The sequence below is a fragment of the Phaethon aethereus genome, assembly GCF_964289735.1.
Source record: "Phaethon aethereus genome assembly, chromosome: 1".
Classification (NCBI taxonomy): Eukaryota; Metazoa; Chordata; class Aves; order Phaethontiformes; family Phaethontidae; genus Phaethon; species Phaethon aethereus.
In genome coordinates this window covers 218778289-218791412 of record NC_138575.1, presented here as the reverse complement: position 1 = coordinate 218791412, position 13124 = coordinate 218778289, and the positions used below count along the sequence as shown (strand labels likewise).

At 47.1% G+C, this 13124-nt stretch overlaps 1 protein-coding gene across 3 annotated transcripts in view; it reads right to left on the bottom strand.

The window, feature by feature from the left end:
- The window catches only part of TENM4 (teneurin transmembrane protein 4), a gene marked incomplete at its 5' end in the record, with an annotated part of 367633 nt that overhangs the window by 18531 nt on the left and 335978 nt on the right, over nt 1-13124 (bottom strand). For all 3 annotated transcript variants that reach the window (XM_082013817.1, XM_082013818.1, XM_082013819.1), the window contains 3 exons: nt 760-1056; nt 7276-7511; nt 11335-11507. In XM_082013817.1, coding sequence (XP_081869943.1) covers nt 760-1056; nt 7276-7511; nt 11335-11507 — 706 coding nt within the window. The remainder of the gene's footprint in view (nt 1-759; nt 1057-7275; nt 7512-11334; nt 11508-13124) is intronic.

Sequence of the window (13124 nt, the reverse complement as noted above, 5' to 3'; positions counted from 1 at the left end):
AGTTGCACCAGGGGAGGTTTAGGTTGGATATTAGGAAAAATTTCTTCATCAAAAGGGTGGTCAAGCATTGGACCAGGCTGCCCAGGGAGGTGGTGGAGTCGCCATCTCTGGAAGTGTTCAAAAAACATGTAGATGTGGCACTTTGGGACATGGTTTAGTGGGCTTGGTGGTGTTGGGTTGATGGTTGGACTTGATGATCTTAAAGGTCTTTTCCAACCTTAATGATTCCATGATTCTATGATTCTACGATTCTATGAGTGCAGATTACAGAAAACACTGCAAAGTGTGCTACAACAGTCTGGCTGGATTCAAGCCTCGCACTTTTTAATTCCATGTATTTCCTACTAAGCAGGAACGGGCCACTCAAAGAAGGCAGGATATAAGACTGTATGGGCTGTTTTCACATTTAAAGTCATAGTGGAAATTCCTACTGTTCACTCCTCTGATTTTACCAGAAGACATTTTATATTGCAGCTAGCTCAGCAAAGGAACATTGTGCTTAAAAAATCAGATGTCAAAGCTTCACAGCATCAAAACATGCTCTCAGTGTGGCTGGGAAGGAAGTTCTCAGGGTATTTTCAACTGCTCTTTAATGGCATCAAGGTTACTTTGTGCACCTTAGTGTAGGCAGAAGAGGAGTAGTGGACCATAAGGACAATTAATCAGCTGACGTGAAGGCGCAAATCTGTACTGAAGTCAAGCGAGTAAAGCCCATTTGCACCAAATGCACCATCACTGAGCGGTTAGAGGGTTCTTTACCTTCTCCAAGTAAGTGTAGCTCCATGATTTGCCATCAGCAAAGATCCTGGATGTAATTCTGCCAGACTGATCGTACTCCATCCTTTCTGACATTGTGCCCCTCTGGATCCCTGCAATGTGTCCTCCCGGGGAATAGGTGACATTGACCCCGTTCAGTCTGCTGCTGGGCGACCAGAGGCTGGGCCTCCCTGCCTGGTCGTAGAGGATGCGGAGCGTGAACTTGCGGTGGTCATCATAGATTTTCTCTGTCCTTGTCACACGATCGAAATCGAGGGACAGCAGGTTTCTGTTGTGAACCTACAGGAAAGAGATGGAGAATTAGGAAGCTGGAAACGGCTTAAATTACAAAGACTATCCTTGTTTCACCAAACACCCCTTTAGACCACACTGCAGAGTATCCAGCTGTTCATTGCCTCTGGATAAGATTTTCAAAGAAAAGAATTTTCCTAACATTGCTTCTGTTGACTTCAGTGAGGAGAGAGGCAGAAAAACAGAGGGTACTTTTGAAACATCACCACGGGGAAGGAATATTGCCTATAGCCCAAGCCTAGGCGTAGGACTGCTACAGCAGATATAATTATAGACCTGCAGAAGATGACAACTTGTTGCAGGAGTATTTGCAAGTTACTCTGCTTATCAAACCTGGGATTTTGCTTTCATGCCCATCAAAAAATAATACTTGTAGAAAAAAAGATGGATGTTGTGTCAACATAGTGGAAAGCAGAGCTTTTCTCTCGAGTTTACTGAATATGCTGCATGCACTGGAGGTCAGGCCTTGACCGCCGTAGGTGTTACACAGAGCAGGAACTTTTTTGTGAGAGCTGGAGTTTTAGCTCCATTGTCCTAAGGTTATTTGGTGTTGCATAATTACACTCCTGTTACCTCCACTGCTTCTGCATTTCCAAAGATCAAAGGTATCTACATCAAAGGTAGGAGCAGGAATACATTTTGATTCAGGGATTGTAGCACTCAGCAATACAAAAAGGAGCTGATAATATAACTCATGTTTAGCCGCACGTGCGAGGAGACTTACACAGCCACATCACCACAGTAGCAAAGTACTCGGCAAGGATGAAAAACCCACATTCCCAGAATAACCTGGACAGTGAAGACAGTTCTTTCTTCATCCTACCTCTTTTGAACCTTGTTCAGCTGGTGAACCCCTCTTTTCTAGAAAGGTGCAGTTTCTTACTGGTTAAATTTCAAACTCCAAACAGCTGACTTGGTTTTCAGTTCACTTTGCAGCCCTTCAGCTGCAGTCAATAAACCGGAGTTTGCTGTTTGCTGCAAGGTCTTCAGACCAAGTTATAAACCCTGCCTTATCCTGCTCTGGAAAAAGCTGACACTCCTGACTGGAGTGGTGTTCTCAGCCCTGGCCCAAGCTTTGATCTTGACTGTTACTTTAGAGTGTATGATTGAATTCTCACTATATTTTGAGGGATGTGGGAGTGCCTGAGAGCTAAACAGTAAGGGAAAGGGTGGTGTAGAACTCAACAGAGAAGCGGTTCACCATCCCTGGAGGAACAGCAGAGGGAAAGGCAGGACTGCTGCATAGGTAGATGTTGATGCTGAAGCCTAGAGAATGGGGACACTGCAAAAGCAGAAGTCAAAAGAAGGCATCTCAGGAGCTGGAGTTGGAAGAGGCAAAAGCATGGCTGAGAAAAAGAGGACGCAAGCTGAGGGGGTGTGTGGCCAGCCGAGAGAGAAGGAATCGGTGACGTGATGTAAGTGTGAAGGTGATGTAAGAGGAGGCAAGTGCAAAAATGATTTTCAACTTATGAATAACAATGCTAAAAGGCAGGTGCGACTCAAGGAAAGAAATGGCGTGGAAAGGTAGATAATGCTCCAATTAAATGTGTGTAAAATAGAATGTAAATGGGCAATGGGGGAAAGAGGGAATCGGCCAACAGCCCGCTGTAACAGGCAAGCTGGGAAATAATTAAAAAGGTATCAAAACTCAACGTACAGATGCACACATGTAACTAACAGAGCAATTTGATATCTCGTAGGTGCTTGCTGCTATAAATAGAGAAACAGAAGTGGGAATTGCTTGGAAGAAAAAAAAAGGCAAAGCAGGAAGGAATAGCATCTCTGCCTTCCATCTATTCACAGTGCAGCTCCAGCTCAGCAGCTGCAGCTTCTTCTGCTACTGGTCTCTGCCAAGAGAGCTGGAAAGAGCTCTTTCATGGCTGGGACAGTAATCAGGCTGAAAGTGGCCTCCCTGCTCCGTATGCCAGCAGCAGTGCCGTTCACCGTGCTGGAAGGACCAAATAACAGGTCCCAGGATAGTTCTTAAGCTCCGTCCAGATCTCTGCATCCCATTACTGGTGCCCTAAGTCATTCCACCCTCCCCATGCTCCAGCAAGCAATTTCTGTGGGACTAGTTGGAACCAGTCTCCCTTTTTCAGGATTTTTTTTTTTTTATGATTTGTTTTCTCTCCTGCTCTTGCGCTGTAATCTCTCTTCTCTCTGAAAATTGTTGCAGTGCCAACAGCCACCCTCAAGGTGATGGGCAATGTGAACCCCATCCTGCTAAATAGCCTCTGAACAGGGGCTGAATCTTTTTTTTTTCTCCTTGTTCAAGGGCATGGCTTGAACAGAAGTGAATTTTCTGCAGAAGCACTGACAGGGCTGCAGACTTCAGTCCAGTAACTGTTTTATTGTGAGCAGCTAAATAAGGTGCCATCCTACATCCAGGAGTCCTTATCATGGAATGTGGTCTGAAAAGCTCCTGCAAGAAGCTTTTGCTCCTCAGAGCATTTGACAAGGTTTGTGATCAACACAAGATCAAGACAGGGTAAATTTAAATTAATAGTTCACAGTGCATTTGACCCCCCTCTATAATGTGTGAGAGACTAGATTTAACCCCGAACTCGCGTTCCACAGTACTTTATTCAATCCCTTAGCCTGCTCTGGAAAAGCAAGAGCATAACCACACCATCATCTCTGATTTTCCCAGTGCTTCCTATTGAGGCCCTTTAGCTTAAATGATAATTAAACAACATGCCTTGATCTCTCTGGGAGCACAAGAGCACAAAAAGGGAAGATTTCTCATGAAAACACTCTGGCAACCTTCAACAGAGGAGGGCAAACAATACTTCTGCACTGAGAACTCCAGGAGCCAACAACATCCATGTGATAAATGGCTGCCTACAAAGCAATTTCACCAGCGAATTGCTGAAACTATTGGGGTGGCCATACCCAGACCTTGGCACCTTGCAGAAATTGTGGAGATGATGCTGAACTGTCCTCGTTAGTCAACACACCAGGAATGGTCAGCAGCATTTCCCAGGAGACCTCTCTGGTCACACCAGTTCTGGGGAATGTCTGGGACACTTGATCTTGATGCCACCGTTAAAGTGCTGCCAAGGTCTTGGGAAAAACAAAATGAATTACAATGGGAGTTTCCATGGTTAAATAAATAAAAGAGCTGAGCCAGCAGTTCTGTCTCTTTTGGCTGCCCTATTTGCTCCACTGTCAGAGATTATTTTACATCCTTCTTTATTGAAAAACTCATGTTTGTTTAAAAAAAAAAAAAAAAGACAAGTGGAAAGAAGGAGCTCTGTTCCTCAGAGCAGAGTTTACCTAACGCTCTCACTGCAGATGGAGTCTGTGTTGCTGTTGGCCAGTGATGGGCTGAATTCGTAGCCAGCCAATTTGCAGAGAGATCTCACTGCTGGGTGGGTAGATCAGAGCATCACAACTTTCCGTGGGGTGTGTGGGACAGGAGAAGGGAAAATGGCTGCTTTAACATATTTGTGCTGCTTTACTGCTGCCTGGCCAAGCGCAGAGCCAGGTCAGCATTGATGGGACTGGGGAAGAGGCATCGGGGCTGGCCCCTTTCCCTTCATCCATGCAGAAGTCCCTGCCCTATGCCTTATCCCTGCAATAAAGAAACATATCCATTGTATTATTTCCTAAGGAGGGTCAAGGAGGCAGCTGTGAAACTGGCCTCATCACGCTGGGAGCTGGTCAGGCTCATGGCAACAGGTCATCAGTCCCCAAGAACACCCTGCAACCGTGGGAGGAAGGGCCATGACCCATAAAATGCGGATCCATGCAATGGCAGCAGAAAGAACGCTGGTTTCCAGGGAACTCCCTTTTTTACAGTGGTCAGATCCTGTTCTCCTCATCTCAAAGGCTTCATGGAATGATGCTGCAGCCTCTTTGGGGATGCTCTTTCCCCATGGCGCACAATGTCTTTGCTGCTGTCCCGTGAGAGCAGTAGGGTGAGGGGAGAGGGAAAGTGGTGATTTACTCACATATGGCAGAAAATGATAATATTTCCCAAAATGAACAAAAACATGTTGAACTTAACTTCCTTAAGCTTCTCCCTTTCCAGGGAAAGCAGCAATTACTGGTATGAGGGAAGAGGAGAACATGACACACAGGATATGTTAAATGCCAGGCAATCCCCAGGGAGGCAATTAGCACCTTGCAGGTTTATGTCCTAGGGGTGCAGATGCTGCCATGCAGGTAGAAACAGGCAGCTTAAAACTTCTTGTACACCCTCAGCTACTTTGAACCCTGAAGAGATCCATAACTGAGTCCTTCAACCGTGTAAGATGCTCTTCTGCTTCACTAGAAGGGCCCCAATAGGCTCAAAATGTGAATAAATGCTGGCAGATTTATGGGGACAGGAGTAACCAGCCTGAAAACTCATTTTGCAAGTGTTTTTCCAACTGCAGTACAATATAAAACAAAGGCACGTTCTGCGTTTGAATCTACTGTGAACATTTTGGAAGATAAAACTGACATGGGCAGCTGAGCTGCGGCTAAATGAGTGGAAACCGCTTTGAACACCAAATAGCTGCAGATTTCAGAAGGCTCTCTCCTTTCTGAAAAAGACCTGTCTCATAATTTCATTAAAATAAAATAAAATAAAACAAAACCCCCGAGACAAACCAAATAAGAAGGTGATGCCAACTGATCTGCAGACACACAGCAGTCCCCGCCGAAGGAGCAGCTTCAGCTTTCACTACGGTTTGCAGTTTTTCTCTTGATAACAAAATATGAGGCTACTGACGCAAGGGGAAAAGAGCAGAGGCTGGGCTGGGCACGACGAAGAGCAATACTTGACAAGTGCAAGGGAAGAGAGATGGGAGAAATTACACCAAGGTGGCAGGGGTCACGCTGCAGGGAACAGCGGGAGGTGAAGAGCAGGGACTGGGAAAGACATATTCTGAAACCAGAGCCTTAATATTTACTGCAAAGCTTAAGTGCAAAGAAATAGCTGCAGTCCTTTTGCTGTGGTGGCATTACACAGCACTACACACTTTTCTCAGAGGGTCTGAATTTGCCAGGCACTGAACAGCTTCCCAGGAACCGCTCATCAGCCCGTGACTCTCAGATAGGAAGGTGGTTGCGCAGGACTTGCTATTGCAAGTTACCGGCCTTGCCAGCAGTTGGCAGAGGGATTACAGGCTTATTGGGCAAGATCTTTAAACAGCCCTGACCAGTCTGCGGTGCATTTGTGTGGAACAGTGTTTTCAAACACACCAGTCTCAAGCACAGAAAGGGCTGCGCGCTCCTGGAGGATGCAACACCACCAGGCTGGAGCTGTTTATAGCACTTTACTTCGGGGAACAACAGAAATTGCAATGCAATGCCCCGCAAGCCCAGGTCTTCAACAGGTTCAACAGATTAGCAAGTGTCAGGAATCTAGAGATTTTTCTGAGGCTGCCCTGTGAACAATAATCATAGAATGGTTCGGGTTGGAAGGGACCTTAAAATCATCTAGTCCAACCCCCTGCCATGGGCAGGGACACCTTCCGCTAGACCAGGTTGCTCAAAGCCCTGTCCAGCCTGGCCTTGGACACCTCCAGGGATGGGGCATCCACAGCTTCTCTGGGCAACCTGTGCCAGTGCCTCACCACCCTCACAGCAATGTATTTCTTCCTAATATCTAATATAAATCTACCCTCTTTCAGTTTAAAGCCGTTAACCCTCATCTTGTCACTACAACCCCTGGTAAAAAGTCCCTCTCCAGCTTCCTTGTCACCCCTCTTTAAGTCCTGGCAGGCTGCAATAAGGTCTCCCCAAAGACTTCTCTTTCCCTAGGCTGAACAGCCCCAACTCTCTCAGCCTGGCCTCATATGCTTACAAAGCTTTTGGTGCTCAGGTCTGCTACTGCCAGCAACACAGGTAGAAAATACCTATACCAACTGGTGCAGTATTTTATAGTTACGATCATCCCTTTCTTGCTTAAACAGTCTGGCATGATGGTTAAACCTGCGGTGTCTGATGGGAGATCACATGTTCCCAAGGATACAGAGGACTCGTAGGCAAATCAGCAATACTACCTGTGATGGCTAAGAGAATGTCAGAACCTAAGGGGACACAAGTATATATTCAAGTCATAAAGGTTGTGTCACTGAGGATGAACAGCTAGTCCTCGGTCCTGCAGCCTCATCCCTACTGCAGGCGACACAAATCAGCCCCGTCCCTCTCTGTCATGAGGCTGGGGACTGTTGAGATGGGAAGTGGAATCCAAAACTGCTCACACTGCTCCCTTACCCTCAGCCGACGTCCAAAGACGGTGACCTGCCCTCTCGCTTGCTCCTTCCTCTGCCTCCACTCCACGAGATTGAGGCCGTTGTCGATGGGCAGGGTGACATTTCTCTTCCCCACCGTGGGGTTGACAGTTCCAGCCAGCAGATGAGGCTCGGTTTGCAGGGCCACCTCCATGCCGTTGGCGAGCATCAGTCTGAGCGAGCCATCGGCGCCGATGTAGTAGCTGTTTCGGACTTGGTCTGAAGACAGAAAAGAGATCTTTGCAAATGGCTGCCCAGTGATACAGCTCCAGCTTTTCATTTGCTCCCTCACCCAGGCTTCACCAGCACTTCTGATGGTTGTAACCAAATGCACTCACCCATCCCACTCATAGTGTGCAAAACATTGGTTTCGTCAGTGAAAGCAACGACAGACACTCTCTTTTTCATTCTGATGAAGTTCTGCACCTCAAATTCTTGCAGAAAAGTCTTACACAGGTTAAAAAAGGCACCAGTGGAAGAGTTGTGTAATACCCTAGCAAAGCACACAGGTTCAAACCTCTTCCTCTGGGCTAAAACACTGGGTGGCGAGATATTTTTTTAAATCACAGCCTGGCTGAAAACTTTCCACGCTTCTACATCCTAAAGATCCCAATTTCTCTACAGTATATGAAAAAGTGGGGCCACCTACTTTCCTCAGCTTATTCCCCATCTCACAAGTGACAGGAAATTGCACAGCAAGTTAATGCTAACCAGTTCCCCAAACAGCAGCCAAACCCTTTCACTTGGGAAAGCGTTCAGGAGGCAACGGAAGTCCTCATGTTTGGAGAGAAAGCAGAGGCACTAAGCTCCCACACATCTCCATACATCTGGCCTCCACTAGCTCTTGAGAGATCAGCAGATTTTGAGGCCGGGATTTGGGAGTTCAGGAGTGGAACAGAAGAACAATATCTCTTCTACATCCTTCAGGAATCAGGCAGGATGAAAGCTCATCCTTTGAATCTCCAGCTGGCATTTCTCTCTGCAGAGAGGAGCTCACGAAGGGTAAGAAAGCATGAGGCTTGCTCAATGCTGAATAGCTTTAAAAGCACATTATACGAAGACTGCCTTATCTGAAGCTCCTCGAAAGCTGGAAAATATTACCATTTCTGTCTCCCAGGCTGCCATAAATACCTAATTGTGAATAAAAACACCCATTAAAAATGCATGTCAATTGTCCTTCCTTTCTGAGGTGAGTTGGGTTTTGCTCACTGGTTGCTCTGCCATAGCTCAGCAGGAAACAAGGTGACAGCGAAATTATCATCTCTCGTCTGGATGAAATAATAGATCAGCAAAGAGTTTGGTACAATTAGGAAAGGAAACCTGACACTAGTTGGTCTTTTTTATTGTGAGTCTGATCCGGCTCCTGTTGTAGCCAGCTGGAGTCTTGCCACACTGATCTCAGCAGGACCACAACTCAACTGACTGCACTCACTAGTGATGGTGTGAAACTGCTGTGGCACTGGATTGTGCCACTATGAACGTACAGCACTGAACCTCGGTGTAGATCCAAGTACTTTAGCTACACCACTAAGTAAAGCTGATGGTCTTTTTCACATAGGCTCCATCAGGACCAAACCCACTCCACGCTTGATTCTGCAAATGGAGAGAAGGGGGACAGTCAGCTGTCACACTTTTGTTTTTAGGTGCTTGGTCTGGTGAGAAAGTGGCAGGAGATTTGCTTTAAATCAAATCAGCGAAATATCTCTGCACAGCTAATATATTCCTCCCTCCCTCATCTTTCACCAGGAAGCAGGGGAAAGCTTGAAGCTCTCCATTAAGTTCACTGGATGTGTGACGTTCCCTTTGTGTCACACAAGCACCACAGAGGGGTTACAGTGGATTGTCACCAGCAGTGTGGTACAGTGTGGGGGATGTAAATCCTCCACTTTCAACATTTTCCCCAAGAGAAGACTTCCTTGGCTTTGGAAGGCATATCTAACATGCTACATGAAACCCAAGGGCCATTGGACGCCATATTTTATGCTGCTTTGGCTCTGGGGCACTAGTGGCCTACTTTTGCCTTGAACAAATGCTCACTTTGTCATTGATCCAGAGGACAAAATCCCACAGAGGCCCTGAGATGCCTGTTAGCTGTAAAGGCTCCTAAACCCACCCCACAGGAATCCGTAACTTTCTGAAAATGTCTTCTCAGACCTCACCTGTTCACAGTGTGATCCAGCTTTCTTGAAAGGCTCACCAAGGGTTTGTGAAAGCTGGTCAGAGCTGTGAGTCCAGAAGGAAAATGCGCGAGCGCCTCTCATGCAAAGGGAACCTGGAACATGCATTTTCCCTGAAGAGCAACGGAGCAGGCATGTCACTCCCAGATCTCAAAAACAGCTCCAGCTCTATTCGCTGGAGAGGCACATGGAAGGCAACTTCATTTCAGCTGTGCTCAATACATCCCTGGGCAACTCCAGTAGCCCTTGTTTCAGTTTCTGCAGAGCTGCCATGAGCAGCTTCCTCAGTCTGGGAATTCACAGTCCCTAACACTGGTGGGAAAGCCACCCTCAGCAGGTCGCAGGCCACCTCTGCTGTAGTGTTATCCAGATCTTCACTTTAAAATAAGCGAGTTTCTTCAGATCCAAATAGTCCTGTAATTTTGTACTTCTGAAGATGGTTAAGCTGTTTGTGATACTGCATGTCCCAACGGCAAGAGTGCGCGTGTGCTGGAGGGCAGTACAATGAGATAATTGACCGTGGCACCATTATGTAACTGCGCCTTCAGCTCTGGGTGTATAAATCACATCACAGCCAATTATCTCACTAAAGGGCCCCCAGCAGCAGGCTCTGTTGCTTAATTAGGCTCTTGAGGTGAAGCCAACCTCAAGACTGTGCTGTTGCCAGATGCCTTAATGCAAGTGGATGGGATGGGGCGGGGTAAGTTGGATCTGCTTTGCAGGCTGAAGTAAAAAATAAGAAAGCCATCGTGTTCCCCTACAGGAACCCTGTGCTGGCACCCTCTCAGCCACCCTCTCCAGAAGCAGCAAAAGCAGTGTTCAGGCATAGCAGGCACTTTCTTTATTGGGAGGCAGAAGGAAATGTGTCCCAGAGATGTGGGAACAAATGTGACTCTGGAACACGATGGTCTCACTTGGAGCACTTTGTTCCTCACAAGGGGAAATGATGTTCGACACCCCATTGCCATCAGGCACAGAATGAGAGTGACTGAGAGCTGGGGGAGTGAAGAAAGCAAAGAATCTGAAAGTCCCTTCCCCTTCTCCAAGCCCCAGGGAACAGAGTGATGGCTCACCCTGACCCTGAGGAGGCTTCGGCCTTCAGAACCTGGAGATCCAAGTTGGCATAGTTTGTGCACTACAACTTCTGTCCCTACCAGTATGTCAGCATGGTCCTCCCCTGCTATTTATTCCTCTTTCCCACTTCATCACCTTTTCCTCGACCTCATCAACCCTCCACTTCCCCACCTTACCATCACCGGCAGAACTATGCTCATTTCCAACAGATGCAAACCAATCCCACCAGTCCTACTCTGGCTGCCCACCTCTCCTTTCTTCTTTGTGCCTCTCCACACCAGCCCTTCAGCTCAAACACAGACCTTCTGGGGGCAGGGTTGGTCATTTTTCTTGATGCTGCCTTGTGAATGTTTGAACAGCCAGTGAACAAAGAATCGGAGAGACCTCCAGCAACCAGCTGGAAGCCTGTTCCAAGAGGAGAGAAACCATTACGTTGGAAGCCATTAAGAGAAAGAAGTAAAGGGGTCGGCTGGAAGAGCAACTAGGTTTATGCAACCCTTTTTGTTATAACAATAATAGTAATGATGATGGAGGACTGCACTGCATGATGGCTGCACAGCAAGGGGACTGGCTGAGAAAGAAGCAGAAAACGGCTGCAGAGCAACCACGGAGCTAGGGAATGTGGCAAAGTAGGTGTGAGTGTGTGTCGGTACCAGCATGTGGGGAGCTCTGGGGTGCTGAGGATGCAGGTGATTTTTGGTGCTGGGATTATCAAGACGATGCCTGTTTCCTGATGGATAATCCATTGTGTGCAGCTTGGCTGAGAGAAGGAGGACAGTGGCCCAACTCACCTTGGAGCAGGGTGTAGAAGGCTCCCGATGCTGACAAATTGGTGGTTATCGTGACATCGTCCTTGCTGGAGGTTTCCACCTGGACATGCACGGAGCTATCGGTATCGCTGCGGAAGCTGCTCACTTGGCCAGTAGGGAAGGTCACGTTGGTCAGGCGCCCAAAGCTGTCGTACCTGAAAGGGAGGATGGGGTGAAGTCAACAGCATCAACAGAGGACTGGGATACAGGAATCATCCTACAAAGCAGAGAGCAAGTCTTGAAGTCTTCACCCAGATTTTTCCCAGGGAAAAACACATTGTCAGTCTGTCAGATTGTCTTGACTCTTTTGGCTTCATGAGAAGAAAATCACAGCTTTTAGATGAAGAAAGTCAAGCAAAGAACAGAAAATGACTAAATAAGTATTAGCCTGTATTTTAAAAACAATTTTCCAATACTTATCACCTGCACTGTGCTTCTGGTTTGTAAGAGTAACTTTATTTCCCGTCCACTGTGCTGTGTCTTATGGAAAAGCACTGGCCCATGCAACCTGTCTAGCAGAACTAGGAGTTTCTGAAAGCCACCAACTCTTTTGTCTCCTTGTGTGCTGAGATCTTCAGCAATTTTGGGGTTTTTTTTTGTTTTGTTTTGTTTTTTCCTATCATATTTTAAAAGCTGAAGTTAAGGTAGTAGCAAGGACCTGCCAGATTGGCCACATCAGAAAGAGAACTGTCCTTTGTGTACGTGGCGTAAACCCCCGAGCACAGCTGAAACCCCCATGCCTACCTTTTACTGTTCCTAGGACCATCTGGAAGGACTGATTTAAAAGTGTAAAAAACCAGTCCAGTTTTCACCCCTACTGTGTCCTTGGCTTTTCCAATGAGGGAGTCAACATAAGCACCAGCTGGGAGGGTTTCTGTGATGTGGACACCTGTGTACCAGGACCCAGATGAAATAAGCTACATACATGCAGGTCCCACAGCAGTTAACAAGCTGGGGGTTATTTTTCAATAAAAAGGAGAAGCAGAGACTTGTGCCTAGAGGCCTCCTGGGTTGACACAGCAAACATGCCATCCTGCCTCCCATTTGCAGCATTACAAAAAGGGTGCCCTTGGGTCACAGACTGAGCTAAGAGCAGAGGGCTGGTAAGGGCCCTTTGCAGTGAGGCTATTGCAGATTGAAATGGAGAGCAGCAGGAAGCTCTACTAGCTTATTGTGGGAGACCTGTTGGACCTTCTGATGAGACAGACCTTCAGGGAAAAAATATTTAAATAGTTAGGGAGAAACAGTAGAAAAACTCCAGCAAAAGCAATCAGTGATTTTCCTGGTTTTGGCTGGGATAGAGTTAATTTTCTTCCTAATTGCTGGCATAGTGCTGTATTTTGGATTTAGTATGAGAATAATGCTGATAGCACACTGATGTTTTTAGCGGCTGCTGAGCAGCTGTAGCCTTACACTCAGTCAAGGAGTTTTCAGCTTCCCATGCTCTGCCGGCGGGGAGGTGCAGAAGGAGCTGGGAGGGGGCACGGCCGGGACACTGGCCCAGCCTGGCCAAAGGGAGAGTCCCTGCCATGTAGCGACACGCTCGGTGTATAAACTGGAGCTGGCTGGGGCGCGGAATCGCTGCTCGGGGACGGGCTGTCGATCACCGGGTGGTGAGCAGTTGTTGCATTATGCATTACTTGGCTTTGTATATCACAGAACCATTAAGGATGCAAAAGACCTTTAGGATCATCAAGACCAACCACCAAACCAACACCACCAAGCCCACTAAACCATGTCCTGAAGGGCCACGTCTACATGTTTTCTGAACA